Genomic DNA, 21035 nt, shown 5'->3' with positions numbered 1-21035 from the left:
CGGTACAATAGTAGAGTAGCATTTCAGTTCAAATGAGATGTGATGGTAGAACTTTACCATACAGTTTCCTGCTAGGGTTTCATTTGACGAACAATGTCTTTTTAACAGGACAATTCACAGGTTCGTTACAATCTTTCAATGGAATCTTTTATAACAATAGCTCAGTTAAAACTAACAGCAATATTTTGTAACATTATTGTAGTTTTAAGGCATAGTTCACCCAAAAATGACAATTATGCCATAATTTACTCACCCTCAAGTTGTTCCAAACCTGTATGAGTTTCTTTGTTCTGTTGAACACAAAAGAAGATATTCTGAAGAATGTTGAAAACCAAAAAATTTTTTTATTCTATTGAAGTCATCAACTGTTTGGTTACCCCATTCCTCAAAATATCTTCTTTTGTGTTCAGCAGAAGAAGGAAATTCATATAGATTTGGAACGACTTGAGGGTGAGAAAATGATGACAATTTTAATTTTTGGGTGAACGAACCCTTTAAGACCTGTAAGTGTTTCCTCACTAAATTCCACTATAAATCAGATGAATAAGAGCTCTAGCTTATTTTCAATAGCCAAATACACTATCGTTTAAAAGTTTGTAGTCAGTGATTAATAAATGTTATGGAAAAAATATTTTATGCTCACCAAATTTTATAAAAAAAATAAAAACAGCAATATTAAATAACCATAAACAACAGTTTTCTAAATATTTTAAAATGTATTTTTTTCCTGTGATTGCTGAATTTTCAGCATCATTGCTCCAGTCTTTAGTCACATGATCCTTCAGAAATCTTTCTATTATGATGATTTGCCACTCAAGAAACTTTTCTTATTAAAGGTGACCTAAAATGAAAAATTGAATTAACCTTGCCATAGTGAAATAATAAGTGTTCAGTACATGGACATCACATACTGTGAGTCTCAAACACCATTGCCTCCTACTTCTTATGTAAATCTCGTAAATCAAAAACTCAACAGAAAAAAAAGTGCTTCTCAACATAAACCCACCCATGACGTAAGCGTTGGGGATCATTTATATGCACGCCCCCAACATTTGCATCTGTCCAAACAAGCCGAATCTACTGATGGTAAACAAGACACTGGAAGATAGCAAAAACAGCTCTCATGACACATGGTTGAGGTTTATTATAATCGGATACCACAACAAATCGTTTGTTTGTTCGGCCCATTTCAAGCAAGCTTTACTCAGCGTCTTAAACTGAAGAAAGGGGCAACTATATTCCTGCAAGCAGTAAGTAATTTATCCTCTTATTGATTAGCTGTTTAAACAATTTCTGATTAAATTGAAAGTTTCTTAGAGAGACGGCATTGTCTAGATGACGCAAGATGCTAAAGTTAGTACAGTAACAATAGGATACTCCAAGTACCATACAAAACTAAATAGTGTGTCTAATGACAAATGTTAATATTATTTTGTGTTACAAAATACAACCGTAGATACTTTGCTTACAGATCGTACACGCAATCCTTCTAGCAAACGTCACCTTTTCCACCAAATAAGTTAAAACGATACTCAATGGAGATTGATAAAATGCAGCTTACTTGTTTATTGGTGTTTTCAGATCACCCGTGCGCGAGAGAGAGCTCGCGTGCATATGGTTGCCAGATTGGACATGTTTAGGTAAAACACTGGATAGTATACAAGTTCTTTTCACAGAAAGCTCTGTTTGGGAAATTTAATTACTGAAATCTGGCAACCACACAAACACGAGCTCTTTCTCGTGCGCGGATGTTCTGAAAACACCAATAAACAAGTAAGCTGCATTTGATCAATCTCTGTTTTAAGATGTTTTGCTTAAAGTGTCATTTAGCCGCTCTGTTTTGTGTCAGGACGGTCTGGACTCACGAGCCGCTTTACTGAACTGCTGTGAGCTGCTGAAATAAGCCAATCAGAGCAGAGCTCAAAATTAATATTCATGACCCTTCCAAATAAGGCAAAAACAGAGCATCACATCCTAGGGACAATTTATAGGGTTGTAAATGGACCTTTAAAACTGTATCTGGACAATTTCTGCCCTTAAATAAGCCACATACCCTCTATGTAGATATCAGAGAACAATTTAACATATTGTTTCAAATCATTCTAGGGCACCTTTATTATCAATGAAAACAGTTGTGCTGCTTTATATTTTTGTACACTTTACTATAAGAATTATTTACTATAAGAATTTTTTTTTTTTTACATAGAAATGTTTTTTCACATTATAAATATATTTACTTTCTTTAATGATCAACTTATTGGCTCTTTGTTGAATGAAAGTATTTATTTCTTTAAAAGCATTTTACTGACCCCAGACTTTTGAACGGTAGTGCAACATTACAAAAACATTAGGCATAGGTCTCTAACTGACCTCCTGGCTCAAAGGTCACAGGCAATTCACTCAAAATCAGTTTCTATTTTCACGTGATGTGGCAACCATGAAACCTAATACAATCCTCTTATCTTAAAAGCATTTTGTGGATGCGACCTATCAGCTGAGAAGCACTGCTCTGTGGCAACACCTCCAGGTTCTCAATTCGGCAATATGTTCTGGCTGTACTGTTTCTTTGCTGAGTGTACAATGTTTTAACATCATATTGCTGGACCAGAACGTCCAGCAATACCACACCTTCCTCGCACTTCGATCTGCAGAGCAAGTCCTGGCTGAGAAAAATGACATCACTACACACTCACTGTTGTTTTTTCTTACTGCTTAAAACTCTTTCTAATCAACCCAGCCATTGCACGACCATGACTGTTTTTCTGGCAAGCAAACAGTAGAAATTTCTAGAACAATTGCATTTAAGGCCTAATATTGTTCCTTATAAATCAAGCAGAGATATGCCTGGACAGCAGCTGAACATGACTATTTCCAATGCCCTATGCATCCTCCTACAGTGATAAAATCTTATATTATTTTCAATTTAGCAGTAAAACATGAAGTGTATGACTCAGCTCTGCACTAAGTCAACAGATGATATAACTTTGCTGCCACTAAAGCATTTAACCATGCATTAGAAAACTAGCTCTCTTTTTGCATTTAAGGGACATCCGACGGACTCCAAATCTGGCTTGAAGAACTTTCCACTCGACTCGACAGAAATACTCTGTCTACTATGTACAAGGTCACTTGTGACACAAAAAAGAAATTACTTCCCAAAAATTACAATACTTTGACAATTGCATCTCAAACGTGTAAAACTACATTTGAGTGTTTATGGAGTCTGAACTGGAATTTGAACAACCGTGAACAATAAAATGCAACAAGATTCTAAAGACGATTGTGCACTTCTTGCAAACAGGTAAGACCTCATGAAAGTTTGCATTTTTGTAGTGATATTTCTTACTGAGACAGGCTGTTTGGACGAGATATTGATGGTCTTGTGCCTTATTTAATAGATAAATAACCTAATTTGATTAGACAAAAATCAGTGAAGTGCAGGATGAGTCATCAATATTTTAGGTTTTCCTGTCAATTTTAAATGTGTATATCTGTATATTTTGTGTATCAAGTGTATTGTCAACATTTAGGAGTACATGAACACGTAGCTAGCCTCAAAGCAAAACAGTAGCATTGACTTCACATAGTTTATAAGCTCTGCACAAATATCCCAAACTTAAAATCACTTCACACTCCACCCAGAAGTTGCTGATCTAGTTTTGCAATGGGACAGCTTTAATACTTTTTAGAGTCTCAAGAGCGTCACAAGGGACTATGATTCAATAATAGACTTGGCTTCATACCTCAAAAGAAAAAAAGTTTAAAACCACTAGGATTATAGCAGAATGACAATAATGTATGTAATATCATATTAACAAATGCTGAAAACACATAACATACGCCAGGGTCATGGAAGATGACGTAATATGGGTGATTTCATGCCATTTTTAATTATTAACTGATTTCTAGCTAAATGCATAATTGTCAATGTTCTTAAAAAAAGTTATTATACTGCTATTTTTTTTTTAAATACTTGGGTTCTCTGGGTCTGTATAAGTTGAAAATCACTTATGTTAAGCAAAGATAAGTCTTGAGCTAGCTTTCCAGATACTTATACTTGTAATAACTGCTATATAGTCAGCCACAGACTATCTGTGCCACATGTGTAACATCAGCTGTCAGTCTCACCTCCTGCAGCGTCTTCCCATCGCTGTCCCGGAGTCTCCTGGATCAGAAGCAGCTTCTGTCTTTTTGTGGCACTGCTTTAGATCGGAGCCGTCCAGTAGTGTATCCGTAAATGAGCTCTCATTATCTTCGGTGGCTTTTCTTTTTCGCATCACTGAAATGTGAAACAGCAAAGGTAAACAGTAACACGGATGAGACTGGAAATATTATACTGCAGTCCTGCGCGAATACTCTCTGAATCGTGCGGCAAGGCCGGTGAAAATCTTGCAACCGTGCTGGATCCGGTCGTTCCGCAGCGGTGTGTGTGATCCGGTGTTTCTCTTCTTGGCGATTGTGACATTCAGCACTTTTTTCCCCTACATTGTTTTGTAGGAGTCGGATATCTGCAGAGACCAGCTGATCAGTTCAGCCTTTCCCCTCCGTCCCTTCACTCCGCCAATCACACGCAGCCGCTCGGCCCACTCCGTCGCGTCAACAGCCAATCGCACACCGCTCTGTTCCGCCGAGAGCTAATCACACAGAGCGGGAGCGCCCCCTCTTGTTCAGTATAATCGTGAAGTGTATGGTTGCCAGATCACTGTAAAGTGTTGCTTTGAAACATGTTATTCGGTTCGGTTATAATATTTTGTCTTGAGTCTACTGTACGTATGCAGAAATATAATAATAATTTCTTGCAAGCTTTCTCTAGAGGGCGCTGTACGCTTTCTTAAAATGTTACATTCTTACAAAGCAAATCGAGTAATTTTATTTTAAAATGTCTGGCAACATCTGTCCTAGTGACTTCCGTACATTCCGTACAGTCCAAACCCGTTCATCCTGTTTCATTGGTGACTTAAAAAATGCTTCTTCGTATAATTATAGACAATAAGTGGTCTTGCCACCTTAACAATAAAGTCTTAGAATTCGTCTTTTCCCGTGTAATTTAGTAACTTAACCCGGTGTGCTAACTACTAATTATTTCCACAACTATTCGCCGCAAACGCACCAACGTTAAAGCACGAGGATCAAACCATTATGTTTGTATAAAGAATTAGTGTAAACAGCACCGTCCATGCATATGAAGCTGTAGTCATGGATTCTGTAATTATATAAATCATAAAACCTAACCTGGTCATTTCCACAGAAGAGATTTCATTGTAGATGTGTTTTGACACGGCGCGTGCGTGCACTAGTACGTTTTCAAGCGAGTTTCCTCCTGTCACGTGACCACAACAAACAATTCAGCGGAAGGAACCTATGGAAGGAACCAGGAACATGCAAACTCTTGGGGGTAAGACCTAATAGGTAAGACTCTTAGTTTGGCCTATTAGTACTAATTTACATTTTATACAAAAAGACCTGTTATATTTTCGTTAAATCTATGTCAAAGAATATTAGAATATTCATCATAATTTGAGACATTCCTTGTTGTATTTTCTCTCCCTCTATTTTACATTTGTTGTCATATTTTATTAAAGGAAGAAAAAAACTCAATAACAGGGAAAATGTTCTACCTGTTATACCCAAGTTATCTGGTATAAATTAGCAAAATGATAGATAAATAAATACATACATTTGTATTTATACTTTTATTTCCTTGTATAATTGTGTTTTTTCCTTATTTATTTTCTTTTAAATTAATGAATTAATATATTTTAATTGATTTATTTATTTGCACATTTATTTATGTATGTATTTATGTCTATTTATTTCCATGATCATGTATTTCCGCATACATTTTTTTACTTATACATTTCTTTGTACATTGTTTTACCCTTAAACATTGAGCTTAGAGTACTGTTTATAACGGTTTTCGATAGAAGGAAAACACTTAATGTGAAACTTTGCACGTTGTGTTTATATTCTGGCTTATTCTGCTTTGCTGTACATTATTTATTAATAAGGTGTATTTCAATATCAGTTAATGCATTAAAACTTTTTATTAAAGTCTATGTATATTTAAAACATGTCAAGCATTTTCTTTATATCAGGTTTTTATGGGAGAAACATTAAGTCACATTAAGTGTTTTAGAATGCCCCATTAAAGATAACATGAGTAATCAACATGAGGATATCAAAGCTTTGCCCTTGCTACTCTGAGCTCGATTGCTATGTCTGAGATAAAACACGTCCTTCCATCACCATGCTGACAGAGAAATGTATAAATTAATAAATGTAAAAATAAATAAATGTGGAAGTAAATAAATGTGGAAATAAATACATGTTTAAATAAATAAATGTGGAAAAAATACAATTATATATAAATAAATAAGGAAAGAAAAGTATAAATACACATTTATTTGTATATTTCTTTGTATATTTCTTTATTTATTATTTGGGCAGCTTCCAGCTTTGGCATTCCATATTTGAGCAGGTACAGTAAATTAGACTTTCCCAACAGTGTCACCTCTCAGTAGCCTCACTGTGGGTTTTGAGTTGTTTTGGGCAAAAGATGGCAGTATACCATCATTTTGTTCTGTCTGCAGTTTCACTGTGAAGCAGGGCAATAATTTTACCCAACCCCTTTCACAAAAAAGCGCACTAAAAGGATGACTTTTAACATGGACAACACTCACAAGACACACATCTCCTGTGCTTTTTTACATACCAGTGGCCCACCTGGTATATAATGATTTGGCCATTGAAGATGTCGTAAAATCTACTAAATGTCTACTAATATCATATGGCGAACATATTCACACTAAATAAGCCACACACAAAAACCTCTTTTGTTTATGATTTCTCAAACCCTGTTCTGAAAACACAGTTAAATAAAGAGTCTGAAAGAATACATGCTTATTGATTTTATGATTTATAGGGTCATATAATGCTCAGTCAATAACATATGTCTCCCGTCCATTAGCTCTAGTGCTTTTATCTCCTGAAGCCATTCTTCTCACTGAGACTGTTTTTAACACCCAAATTAAAAGCAGTTACTGTTGTTCATCTGAACGCTGCTGTATGTGACATGTGGGTGTATGAGCCATCCATGTCCATTGAAGCCTCTGTTCCTCTGTCTGCGTGATAGGGTCGACGTGACTCGCGAAGCGTCTCTCCATATTGATGCTGACAGAATTTCTGTTGCTTTTGTGCAAACAGCAGTCAGATTGGGCTCTAAATTACATGTTAACGGTCCTCTGATCCTTTTCACATCTCCGCTCAAAGTGCAAGCCCTCTTTTAATATGTCACACGCATGAGTGTCATTTCTAAAGGCTGCTTGAGTGGGTATGTGTGTGACGCACTCTCATTAATCTGTCCCATGCTGCTCTCTGCTTTATGAAGTCCTGATTGCCTGCTCATTGTTTTCTCATTCGCTTGTTTGAATACCCAACCTATAATCAAAGCTGTAAAAATAAGGCATTAAAAAGGCATGCTGCCATTTTCATGGTGACACTAACAAAGTACATTTGCATTCACACTGACTTTTTACTCATTTAAGCCATCAAAACTCACAATACCCATCAGAACAATCTGCAGGCTTCAGCTCCCAGTAAAACTGCATTATGGTGTTAGAATCTGAATTAAACCATGGCAAGAGAAGAGGAGGGGTTCAATGCCCTCAAATATACACTCATCTCTCTCTCTCTCTCTCTCTCTCTCTCTCTCTCTCTCTCTCTCTCTCTCTCTGTCACTTTCGCTTCATCTTTTCTTATTTCTTCATTGCGCACAAAGCCAATGATAACATAGATCTCTGATTCCAGTAATTACAGTGGCTTATCAGAAAGAATATCCGGATGAAAGCATCTATGTTTCACTGTTCCCGTGACAAATAGCAGAATGGAAAGTTTGAAAACAAGCTTCTGGTTGTTTTGTCCAGGCTTTGCCACAGTTTCGGTATTCTTAGTAAATCTTAAAGGGGGGTGAAATGCTGTTTCATGCATACTGAGCTTTTTACACTATTAAAGACTTGGATTCCCATCCTAAACATAGACAAAGTTTCAAAAACTAATGTTGGACATTTGATGTAGTATTTCTGTGTCAAAAATACTCCTTCCGGTTTCTCACAAGTTTTGGAGAGTTTTTTTCGAGTATGGGTCGGCTTGACGTTAATAAGAGCGGAAGGTCCTTGTTTGGGCCGTACGGGCTCTTCTCCCGGTAGGGTGCGCGGGCGTGACTAGAGCGAGAGAGGAAATGCATAAAGGTGCCCATAAACGCTCCGCGTTTGACGCTTGAAGCACACAGTGATGAGATTTAGATGCTCCATACGGTGTGGAAATGAACAGGTCTTTATCATCGCTGAAGTGAGACACAATACGATCTCAAATGGACTAACAAGCGAACATGACACACGAGCATAGTCAAGCAGCATATATTAGGCTAGTTCTCGGCTAATGTCCGTCATGTGTGACTCGTGTGTTTTTAATAATGACGTGCACTGAGCGAGAGCGAGCGCTCTTTTCACAATCACTAGTAGACACGCCCCTTACCTGCTGATTGGCTACAAGTTTGTTATTTCACCTTTAAATGAAATGAAGTTAATGGTTTTAAAGTTACTGTAGTTTTGAGCCATTACTGTAGTTTCCATATGTCACTTGGTTTGATATTTTATATCTGCATTGAAATTCATTCAAATACTTATTAGGGCCACTGTATATTTAAAATAGGCCAATACATACACAACTGTTCAAAAGTTTATAGTTGGTAAAAAAAAATAAGTTTTTGAAAGTCTGTTATGCTCACTGAGACTGAATTGATTTGATTAAATACAATAGAGCACCAAAATTAACACAAAACAATATTGTGAAATATTACTACAGTATAGGCATTACTTCCGTCTTCAGTGTCACGTGATCCTTTAAGGGATATTTCGTTATACTCCTCTTCATGTCATTCCAAATTAAAACGAATTTTGTTCTTCTTCAGAACATGCTTACTTTATTTTATTGTTGATGAAATCTGATTTCTGTCCCTCCATTGGAAGCTATGCAACTGACACTTTGACACTTAAAAAAGTTAATAAAGAGATCGTAAAACTAATCCATGTAATTAAGCAGTCCAAATTTAAAATACAATTTTCTTCAGCGCACAAATCAGATCTAGTAAACGGAAGCTCAAGCATGTTCGCGTGATGTCCGAGAAGTTAGCAATGAGGTTCATTCTCATATGTTACGCACTTTTGAGCTTCTGCACGAACCAACAAGGTTCAAGCAGGTTCGGTTGAGCTTCTGTTTATGTTGGCTGATTAATGTTTATGTGTGAAATGAAAGCCTTAATTCTGTTCATCATATAAAAACGATAGTGTCTTCAGAAATTTTGGACTAAACAGCTCAATATGGATTATTATTATGATCTCTTTATGAACTTTTTAAAACCTCAAAGTATCAGTTCCATAGCTGAGGGACAAATCTCTCAAATTCCATCAAAAATATTTTAATTTCTGTTTCGAAGATGACCTAAAGTTTAATGAGTTTGGAACGACATTAGGGAGAGTAATTAATGACATTTTTGGGTGAACTATCCCTTTAGGAAATGTGGTGCTTAAAGGTGCCCTAGAATGAAAAATTGAATTAACCTTGCCATGGTGAAATAATAAGAGTTCAGTACATGGACATCACATACTGTGAGTCTCAAACATCATTGCCTCCTCCTTCATATGCAAATCTCGTGAATCCAAAACACCAGGGGAAAAGAAGTGCTTCTCAACATAAACCCAACCGTGACGCAAGCGTTGGGGATCATTTATATGTACGCCCCCAACATTTGCATCTGTCCAAACATGTGCATTGTCAGGCGGAAATGGGAGCGAATCATCAAAACAAGCTCCTCGCATGGACACACTTCATGTTCCCGGCTGTGCAGGAGACTTTTTTACCCTTCCCACAGATAAAAAATGTCAACAGTCATGGTTGATGTTTATAATCCGATACCACAACAATTTAATTCAAGATGGTCTGTTTGTTCAGCCCATTTAAAGCAAGCTTCACTCAGCGTCTTAAACTGAAGAAAGTGGCAATTACAACGGTATTCCTGCAAGCAGTAAGTAGCGATTTATCCACTTATTGACTGTTTAAACAATTTCTGATTAAATTGAAAGTTTTTTTTTAGAGAGACAGCATTGTCTAATGCAAGATGTTTACAGTAACAATAGGAAACACCAAGTACCATAAAACTAAATAGTGTGTCTAATGACAAAGGGTAATATTATTTTGTATTACAAACTACAACTGTAGATACTTTGCTTAGATCGTTCACTCGATCCTTCTAGCAAACGTCATCTTTTCCACCATATAAGTTAAAACGATAGTCAGTTGACAAGGCTATTCATTTTGTAAAAAATATAAGTTATATATTAATATTTTTGAGAACTGAAGTATGGTGTTTCCTATGATGTTTTAGCCTATTTGTATTTCAGATTAGGCTACATCACAGTCAATGCGTTACGTTAGCTTACTGTTATATAAACATGCAATATCGTTGACGAAAAAAGACACGTCTAAAATGTAGGCTGAATGACACACTTTAAGCAGCATCTCAAATGGAGATTGATAAAATGCAGCTTACTTGTTTATTGGTGTTTTCAGATCATCCACGCGCAAGAGAGAGCATATGGTTGCCAGATTGTACATGTTTAGGTAAAACACCGGAATAACCATTTTTTTCTCACAGAAACGCTCTGTTTGGGGGATTTAATTACTGAAATCTGGCAACCACACAAACACGAGCTCTTTCTCGCGCGCAGATGATCTGAAAACATCAATAAAAAAGTAAGCTGAACTTTATCAATCTCCGTTTGAGAGGTTTTGCTTTAAGTATCATTTAGCCGGTCTGTGTTCTGTCAGGACGGTCTGGACTCACGAGCTGAACTGCTCTGAGCTGCTGAAATAAGCCAATCAGAGCAGAGCTCAGCATTAATATTAATGACTCTTCCAAATAAGGCAAAAACAGAGCATTACATCCTAGGGACAATTTATAGGGTTGTAAATGGACCTGTAAAACTGTATCTGGGCAATTTTTGCCCTTAAAAAAGCCACATACCCTCTATGTAGATATCAGAGAACAATTTAACATACTGTTTCAAATCATTCTAGGGCACCTTTAAGAAAAAAATTCTAATTATTATCAATATTGAAAACAGTTGTGCTGCATAATATCATTGTGGAATTCGGGACACTTATTTTCAGGACTCTTTGATGAATAGAAATTCCAAGAGAACAGCATTTGAAAAATAAATATTTCATAACAATGTGATTTTGATCAATAAAAAAACAAACAAAACAAAAAAAATTGTTTACCCTAAAATTTAAATTCTGTGATCATTTACTCTCCCTCAACTTCAAAACCTGAGTTTCTTGAGTTTCTGTCTTCTGTTGAACACAAAAGAAACAGTTGATGGTCCCCATTGACTTCCATAGTATTTTTTTCCTACTATGGAAGTCAATAGGGACTGTCTGGTATAGGCTACTGACATTCTGTAAAATATTTTTTTTTGTGTTCAGAAGAAAGAAACTCATGCAGGTTTCGATCAAGTTGAGGGAGAGTAAATGATCACATAATCTTAATTTTAGGGTAAACTATTCCTTTAACGTGCCCTGCTGAATAAAAGTTTTAATTTCTTAAATAAATCTTACTGACCATAATATCACGATGTAATGAACACGATATCCAGCTCTGTTCTGACAGTGTGATCACCATTAGAATTATACAGTAGGCCTATATACATTTTAATGATGTGTTGCTTGACTTCTGATATGCCCTGTCAAATCATTGCAGCTCTTATCTCAGTTTTTAAGGCCCTTGTATTGGTAAATTGTGGGTGTTTCTGTTAAATAAACAAATAACCAGACAATAAAATAATTACAGGATTACCTGATAGAGGGGCGAGGAACATATGCTTCACAATGCTGAAAATGTGTCAAGCGGCCACTTCTGAGGATCATGATTCTGTTGGTGACAGAGCCGTATGTGGGCGGTACCTCTGAAGGGGCATTTTCAGAGAGATACAGTACCCTCTCACTATCACCCTAGCAACCAGCCCAATTCTGACTGATGTGCCGTTCAGATGATCTCACCTCTCTTTGGTAAGCTTCCTAAATCTCTCTCACACAAATTCACAGAGAGACCCTGTCCTGTTTGAAGTTGAGTGGTCCTCCACTCCCTCCTCTGTTAAAATAACACATACACCCCTGCCGCTTGTACAAATTGAATCAGAAGTGCTTTGCGTTTAGACTCATATTCAGATGGGGTGGGATCCTGGACGAGGGTGCTTGAGTCTAACTATAATTGCTGGGTTTTCATAATAAAATCCTTTTATTAATACTTACCTGCCGCGTATGGGCGGGGACTAGTGAGGATGATGTTTTAGTGGCAAGTAAAGTACTCTCTCAGCCATGGAAAAAGGACCCACAAATGGACAGTGAAGGATTTTAAACTATCTCACACACCCGGTTCTTTTGTTCCTTAAAAAATGCTAGTTAGCTCTATACACATAGCATTTTAAATATAAAACATAGCGTGTTTTTGTTTTAAAATTGAAACATACTATATATATATATTTTAAACATATTTATAATGATATATCATTTATATTATTATATATTTTTAAATAATTTTCTAATAAAAAAAATGCTGGCGAGTCACGTGTCTACACATATAAAAGACACTAGGGGGCAGTGTTGACTCTTAATATTCCTCTGGCCTTAAAATGTGGATTCGCTTTCTCATATCATCAGATTTTATTTGTCGAAGGCCATACATTACCTCAATGCAGAAATGGCTATTAATAAATTAAGAAGCTGAGTAATTATTACCTAAAGGTAGGTAAAAAGTCCAGTCTAGTCATGTTTAACACATGCACATTGTAGGCTATTGCTGTGAGGGATTCTGAATAGAGGGTGATGGAGAACTTTAACATAATATTGGGTTTTTCTTAACAGAGTAGGCCAAAGGAGCATTTTGAAGTAAAAAAAAGACCATGCATGCTCTTGGATATGGATGTTGCTGTCATTTAATATTTTGCTTAATCAAAAATAATTCTACAAAGCAGCATGCCAAGTCACAGCAGATCTGTCACTCTTTACACTGACAATTGATCTTTTGTGCCAAAGATCATGATCGTTCTATAGACAAATGTGGCTTTTCCATCTAAATCTGTAAATTACTGCCTTCTTGGATTTTTGTGTCGCCATCTTGTAGTCACAAAGCAGGCAATGTTATATACTGACAGTCTCAAGTGTGTGTTAAGGCCCTGAGATATTCAAGAGTTTTAATTGTTCATAAGCTGTACGCTCAAATTTCAGTCAACCCAGTCTAAAGAAGACCAAGATGTCCTTGATTTCAAATAATCCAGCAATTATATATTCTTGCTGGAACAAGAAAACAGTGGCATTTCTCTTTTAAACTGAATCAGTCATTCTTTGCAGGACACAAGAGTTAAGTGGCCACTTCTTAGTATAAAAACCTTCCTGAATGGAACAGGTTACAGTTCAATGTCTCATACATCATAGCTCATTGCTGAAGGGCCTAAAATGTACTTTGAGAAAATAACCCCCCCTTACTCTTGACAGATCCATAGAAAATTGATAACGGCTTCTAAACTCTTAGAATCTGGTGCCATTATGTACTTTAAGTTGATGTGTCAATGAACTAAATTAAAGCCTGTGAGAATATTGCTTTTATTTGTGTACAGAATAGTAGAATCTACTGATGGCAAAGAAAAGCTTTGCAATTAAATAACTCTTTTGAAATAGGAAGTGGACATATATGACTGAAGAAACACTGCCATGATGAATACCATTTGGAAGAGATCCGTTAAGTCAAGGTCTTGGACTGAATCCACCTGTACATGTTTCAGGAGGTAAGCAAAAATCTACATTTATAATAGTTTTTTTTTTTTTTATCATTGAGAAATTGCTTTGAACAATGTGTCAGAGTTCAAACAAGCAGCATCCGGATTTAATTTACTTAGTTCACTGGATGACCATATTTATAACCAGCCAGGTAAAATGCAGTACAACCCCTATACTTTATATGGAGAAATCCATGTAATTCATATCTGGAAAAAAATGTAAAAAATTGTATCATGAATTGTGCTGTGTAAACTTAAATTACCATGATCACCCACAAGGCAATTTGTAACTTAAAATTTTGTATGATCTCATTTGTACACTTTCCTATTCACGCCCGTTCTTAAAGGGGTACTTCAGCGCTGGGAAGATGAATCTGTATTTAAACTGGGTCATCAATGTAGTAGAAATGTTAAATTATTTTTGAATTTGGTGCCTTCTAGACTGAGAAAAGACAGAAAATGTATTTTTTTCGAATGGGGATGAAAGACTACAATTCCCAGAATGCTTTGCTGCCCTGTGAGGCCATTCCCAAAGCCTCCTACTGGATTACTGTGACTGAGTTGAAGAGACTACCATTAAAAACTGAACGTGTCTGTTCAATATAATGAGTGAGTCACGCGTGAGTATCACAGCACTGAGCACTAACTGCAGGAGTGAGATAAATGAGCTGATGAGGTCTCGTGATGAGAGCTGAGGTAATCGCGACTACACTCGCGGCATACATTCACAACGCGAGTTCAGTCTGGCACGTTTCAGTTCATGCCTTTGCAAGCTTAACTTTCATAGAAATTAATTTGAGAAGTTAAAAGACTTCCATTGCTCACCATAGCTCCGTTTAAATGAGTGCCTGTAGCTGCGAGCTGAGCTCTGAGTGTGATCTCCATCCCCCATCCCCGAGTTCAAAACATGTGGAAATGGCTCCCTCTGCTGGCTGTAGTCTTAGCTTCTGGTCAAACATTCCTCCTATGATGCAAATATCGTCAATTTGCATCATAGGAGGAATTTTTCCAGAAATAAAATGCATAAATCTCTTGTCTCAGGGGGATATGAGGGGGGAAAGCACAATCATTTGAATATACTCCAGGGTTTCTACTGATACAAAGCCATATGCTAATCGCTGAAGTAAACCTTTAAAGTCGGCATGAAATGGAATTCTAGTAAACTGGTGATTTACAAGTGGGATTTTCATTCCTGTGGCCACTATATTGAGTGTTTTCTTCCATTCATAAATGACATTTGTGTTCATTATGCCTTTAAAGTGTCTGACAGATTTTAGATTTTAGAAGAAAAAAAAATGTTATTAAGAAATATTAAATACAAGGTTAATGAAATAATAATGACATTTTTAACTCTTAAGTAAGAATTTCACTGAAGAATTAGTCTCTCTACAATTTAAAAGAGAAGGTTTTAGCACAAGGTCTCATGTCATACAGAAGGAGCACAACTCGGCCATTTTTTGAAATAACACATACTTTTTATTGGATGACATTTTGGCTGTTAGTACTTGGCATTGATTGGAATACAGCTGTAAATCTTTTTTGATTGTGCATATGGCAAGAGCAGTGACACTTTATCCAATAATTAAAAACAACCCAGTAGGTATAGTTTGTGAGTTTACACAGCGAGTGAATGTCTGCGTCAGCTCTAGGGGTGAGCAGCCATCTTGGATCTAAGTGAATGACTAGGTGACTTTCAAGCATTTTAAGCACAGAATCTAGCAAACAGTGAAATTCCTTTGTTTTTTCACACCCTATGACCTGGTCCAGTTTTTTAAATTAAATAAACCTGGTTAAATAAAATAACGCTGAAAAAAACCAATCAAAATCTAATTCACAGTGAAATTTTAGCAAACATTGCCCCGACAGGGATGAGCATTTTAATACTTTAGTCTGACTGAAGAAACTGAAAAACAAAATAACAAAATGATAGTGCTTTATGTGATTTTACAAGCATATCATAGCAATGACTACATTTTACAAAGAGGCTATACATTGTTTTATCAATAATAAAAAATATAATAATAGCAAAGCTGCCAATGAACCAGTATGGTGCAAAACAATTTAAGAACAAAAGCCAAACTTTAAACGAGCAGAACAAGATTTTATTTTTTTTAACATTCACCCTATCAATGCTCTCAGAGCAAAACAAGGTGCGCTTCCTCCTCACATCTACACGTTTGTAAAGGTGTATGTCTGTGTGTGCATTTATCACATCCCTTCTACTGCCTTGCACAGACAATTACAAGAGAGTGATCTGTGGGGTAGCTTAGGTTTTATTATCCAGAGATTTATTTAATTTAAAATAGAATATTTAAATGAACCCAACCCAAAAAATATTTCTCATGTTTGGTCACTCATGCGAACCGTGCAGAACATATGCATTTATTTGCAATTAACAATCACATGAGCAGCAAATCCAGATTACATTTAGAGAAGCTTTAGCGTTGTATCCTGTGTGTTGCTTGCTATTTTTCATTTTCAATATTATGTTGTTTGATGATATTTTTATACACAATCTGTGGTCACACTGGCAGATGCTTAGTGTGATTTGAGGAAAACTTTTGATCCAGGATCTGTGCTATTATCACACATTTTAACTGTCCTGTGTCCATGTATGATTTGGTTCTTCTAGTCTTACATTGCTATGCAAATCTATAGAAAAGCAATTGGCTGACGCATATTTTCCACATGCTGACTTTCAAAGGACGTGATAAAATTATAAAAATGTTCAGTTATCATCACCTCTCAATGATCTAAATTTTTTGATTAATACTATTTCATTGCAACATCACAATTTTGCAGCTGAAGCTTTGACACACAGACTTCACACTGGCAGAATAGCATGATGGAGCAAGTGGGAATAAAATATGGAATGTCACATTGCAATACCTTTATTGCTTTCATTTTTTTAGCGTTGCATTTATCTCAGTATCTTTCAAACCAAAAGCATTACTATTGCCTGTGATTGTGGTATCATCTACAGAATAAGATTTGACCACATACACACAATAAACTAGCAGTCACCTCATTTCCCCAAACCAAAATATACCGCAATGCTACACGTCTTATTTCAAATGATAACTGTGAGTAAAGCTGTTAAGGTCAAAGGTTTTCAAGTCTTGTGATACTAAAAATAGAGCAACACAGGCAAGTCACAAAGCTGCATCTGAGATTGGCAAATGGGAATTGCAAGTATTGGGTTAAGATAAAGAGTTAATTTCAAATGGAATTATTTTGGTTGGAGTTATATGGTTTTGGGAATGGGATTAAGTCTATGTGGCTATGTGTGGGTGGTTTGGATTAGGGTAATATCTGAATTTAGTATCTATGTGAAGGCTGGTAAGAGTGGAAGAAAGAATGTGTGCTCATAAGGCCTGCATACACACACTGCTCATAAAGCCGCTAAAGCTAAAACAATGCTAAAAATCTGTACAATATCTTTAAATACTGTATATACAGAAATAAACATTTTCATTTGTCACATATTCTCCAAAATAAACTCCTAAATAAAAATACAAAATAAAAACAGGAGAGAAAGAAAATCAGTGGCGTCTCTTTCTATAAGAGCAGGATTAAAGGCAACTAGCATATAGCGATGGCTATCCTTTCAAATCATGTTGTATGTGCAGCTAGCTTTGTCACTGCCACTTCAAATGATGATTAAAATTCACATTCTAGGATTTATGCTTTCTCATTCTGCTTAGAGTGACATACTGACCAACAATATGAAAAGATATGCTGAATTTTGGGACAAATGGAATGGCGTCGATGTAAGTGTCCAGAAATCCTAAAATGCATTGACATGCAAAAAAGAAACACAATAAAATCGTGAAACATAAGAGCAAAACAAACAAGTCAAACAAAAAAGATGAGATTTATGTTGTTTTGCCACTTAGCACTAGTGTGAAATACGACAGCAATTTTGTCACGGGGTGTATCAGCACCTTTGTGATGTGTAGCTCAGTGATTCTGAACGGTACCGTTCTTAAAGTTAGTCCTAACGTACTGAGCTTCTGTTTCAAACTGACAAATTGGTCACCAGCCCAGCAGCCCAAACCATCTGCTTTACCTCCTCATTATAACCTAAATGAATGAACTGGTTCTGGACTGAGCCTTGGAGGTAATAGGCCAGAGTTTCAGAGCAAAGCAGTACATTTCGTAAGAGAACAATGTTATATTTCTGCCATGATGTGTATATAAGACTGATGTAGCTGCCTTAACCTGAACTTGACTTGCTAAGTTAATACAATGTGCTATCCCAAATTGCACTACTAGCAATACGCAGCTGTATTTTGGCTCTATCCATGCAGAGTTTGCCTCTCTGTGCAGAAAATAGCCATAGCCAGACTATACAAATAGACTATAATAGAAGCATACAGAGAATAACAGACTGAGTGTAGATGAAGTGAGCATTGGTAAAAATGACAGAATGAACTCAACATTGGCCAAATATGAGAAACTGATTTCTTTCTTAAATTGAGTTCAGTTGTGTATCGGAAAATGAAATAACCAAATAAAGTAACATGAATGGCACAGTTACTCAAGCGAATGTCACATGGAAGGTCTGAAAACATGGTGTATTAGTTTAGACTCCAAACTTCATCTCTCGCTCAATCTCTATTTTTAGTTTTCTCTTTCTTTCCTCTATCCTTTTACACCGCAAAACTATTTTTAATCAGTATTTTGTCTTGTTTTCCAGTCAAAATATCTACACATCCTTTGAACAAGAAATATTTACTTAAGCAAAACTGCATGAGATATTAAGACTATTTTTCACAGAATTAATCTTGAATTCATTTTATTTTCTGTAGTTCCTTTGTTTTGTTTCTTGTAAGTATAAATCTACAATTTAGCGGGTAAAGTTTATAACAAGATTTGCAAAAAAATATAATTCAACACGTAATGTCTTTGAAAAGTCTGCATTTATGTGATCAGAAATACAGTAAAAATTCTGTAAAAACTATAAGTATTATTACTATTTTGAATTTATAATTTTTTTCCTGTGTTGGCAAAGCTGATTTTTCATTATCATTACTCCAGTCTTCAGTATTACATGATCCATCAAAAATGACTCTAATATGCTGATTTGGCAACATTTCTTGTTGTTCTGCATAATATTTTGAAATATTAGAAATGTCTTTACTGTCACTTTTGATCAACATATGCATAATTGGTGAATAAAAGTATTCATTTCTTTTGGGGAAAAAAAAATCTAAAAACAAGTTAATATATTAAGCCATTTTATAAGTAACATATGTTTGTTTTAAGGACGTTAGGATATTTTACTGGAAAATATGACTAAAATACGGAGTTTCTGCAGTGTCGTTTACTCATCCCTCATCTTCTTCTATTGACTAAGGAAATCAATGCCAGCTTTAACACTGCGAGAGGTTGCCACATCAATAGCCATGGCTCTTATCTCAGTGTCTCCGAACTGCATGAGCGTCTGGATCTCTCTTCGTGCCGCTGGACTCTCAGTACCGCTCACATCCAGCTTCAGCGTACCGCACTTCTTCACACCTGGGTCCGAGATGAAACTGACCGACTCTTTTTCTGAGCAGTATACGTGGATGACGATCACCTGCTGTGACGGCTTTGCCGGCGTGTAGCTGCGTTTCACCGTTTCACCCAGCGCCACTGACTGATCTGCCGAGATGAACGTATCGAAAACATCGGTGCACCAGCGCGTACCGTCCTTCACAAGCATCTTCTCGGGCGGGTGCTTCCCTTCTACAAAGCGGTTAAGGACGCCAACGCCGTAAGTGAGCGGAGAGCGCCGCACCTTTATGACGCTGGGATCCAGGCCGAACAACACTGCCCCCTTGAGGATGGTCAAGCCCACATCATGCGGAATAATAATTCGGCTACGGCCCTGAAGCATCTTCTGAACCGCCTGCTGCAGCAGTGGAGACTCAGCGAATCCACCCACCAGGAAAAGGAACTTGATGTCTGTCACCTCCGGCCTGTCGAATAACTCAGCTGGAGAACATATAGAAGAATGAAAGCAGGGAGAGAAAGAGAAACAGATTTGTCATTACAAGATTTGTTACAAAACAATTTAACACATGGGAGTTCCACCAAAGCATAGTACGCATTCTTCATCAAAAGATTTAGTTTGAACAGATCACAGCTGTGCTCTACCAACATGAGAGAGTTCTGACCCAGTTCTGTGTGTGCACTGGAGTATTTTGGGCAGATGGTCGAGACTCCTCTGACTGGGCCAACGCTTGTCCTAATTGTGCCTCCCAGCAGCTCATTCGTTTATACAGCTTTACAGATCCTACTGAAGGCTGGAATACACTACTTTTGTCCAGATTTTTGTCCCAAATTGCAGTCAGAGGGAGTTGACACTAGCTGTCGTGTATCATAGCCAATCTGCAGATATTGGGCAAAGCTTCAGCTTCAGGCTTCGAACAATTACCAGCTTGTTCAATACAACATGTTCAATCAGCTAAAAAAGCAGCGACCAAGGGCAACAGATGGCGACAGGACACACTGACACACCATTTAAATGTCTGTTGGCGTTGGACGTGTCTATTGGTGCGGTGTAAAATGGCCTTTTGATTCCATTCCAACATAACATAACATATAGAATTCAATGCAGTTTATTTTTATGTTATGATATATTATATGCAGCAATGGTATTGTTAACTAAATTTAAAACTATTGAAAATACTTATTTTCAGTAATGGAACTTAAACTTAAAAGAAACATCTCAGTTTTGCATTAAATACATTTGTTTAGGCTTGCATTTATAATAAAGGGTGTACCCTTGTTTCACATATTTTGAATGCCGTTTGCCCTGCTTTCTTTATGAAGTATTGTTTTTTTTGTTGACACTCGCCCTCCTTGTGCTTGACCCTGCCTGGTATGGTTTTGAATTATACTTTCTGCTGTATGCTGTCATTACAACACCAAATCATTACAACTGTATATTTCAATCGCATATACAAGTTGTTTATTTTAATGGGTTTCATGGCGCATGTATCCAGAGCGCATGACCTTCCATTAAGACCCAAATCCAGACAACAAACTCTCCCATCTCACTAAAACTTCAGAGACCTCAATCCTGTCGGAAGCTGTACTTTTAATTACAGGCATCGTATGTCAATTTACTGTAACTCATATGGCGCAATGTGAACAGGG

General features: G+C 36.7%; 2 protein-coding genes and 1 long non-coding RNA gene across 5 annotated transcripts in view; 1 reads left to right on the top strand and 2 right to left on the bottom strand.

The window, feature by feature from the left end:
* The window catches only part of abhd12 (abhydrolase domain containing 12, lysophospholipase), a 32974-nt gene extending 27611 nt beyond the window's left edge, over positions 1-5363 (bottom strand). Inside the window, exons 1-2 of the mRNA XM_067455642.1 lie at positions 5233-5363; positions 4129-4279 (exon numbers count right to left, since the gene is read on the bottom strand). Coding sequence (XP_067311743.1) covers positions 4129-4277 — 149 coding nt within the window. The 5' untranslated portion in view covers positions 4278-4279; positions 5233-5363. The remainder of the gene's footprint in view (positions 1-4128; positions 4280-5232) is intronic.
* Positions 5309-19384, top strand: LOC137091334 (uncharacterized). Its single transcript, XR_010908071.1, has 4 exons — positions 5309-5409; positions 11906-12123; positions 13792-13898; positions 19249-19384. It is a non-coding gene; the product is annotated as an uncharacterized lncRNA (long non-coding RNA).
* Positions 15343-21035, bottom strand: part of hspa12a (heat shock protein 12A) — a 54471-nt gene continuing 48778 nt past the window's right edge. For all 3 annotated transcript variants that reach the window (XM_067455639.1, XM_067455641.1, XM_067455640.1), the window contains one exon: positions 15343-19868. In XM_067455639.1, the coding sequence (XP_067311740.1) occupies positions 19237-19868 (632 nt within the window). In that variant the 3' untranslated portion in view covers positions 15343-19236. The remainder of the gene's footprint in view (positions 19869-21035) is intronic.

Source organism: Pseudorasbora parva, chromosome 10 (genome assembly GCF_024679245.1).
Source record: "Pseudorasbora parva isolate DD20220531a chromosome 10, ASM2467924v1, whole genome shotgun sequence".
In the NCBI taxonomy this organism is placed as follows: Eukaryota; Metazoa; Chordata; class Actinopteri; order Cypriniformes; family Gobionidae; genus Pseudorasbora; species Pseudorasbora parva.
This window is presented reverse-complemented; position numbering and strand designations above follow the sequence as displayed.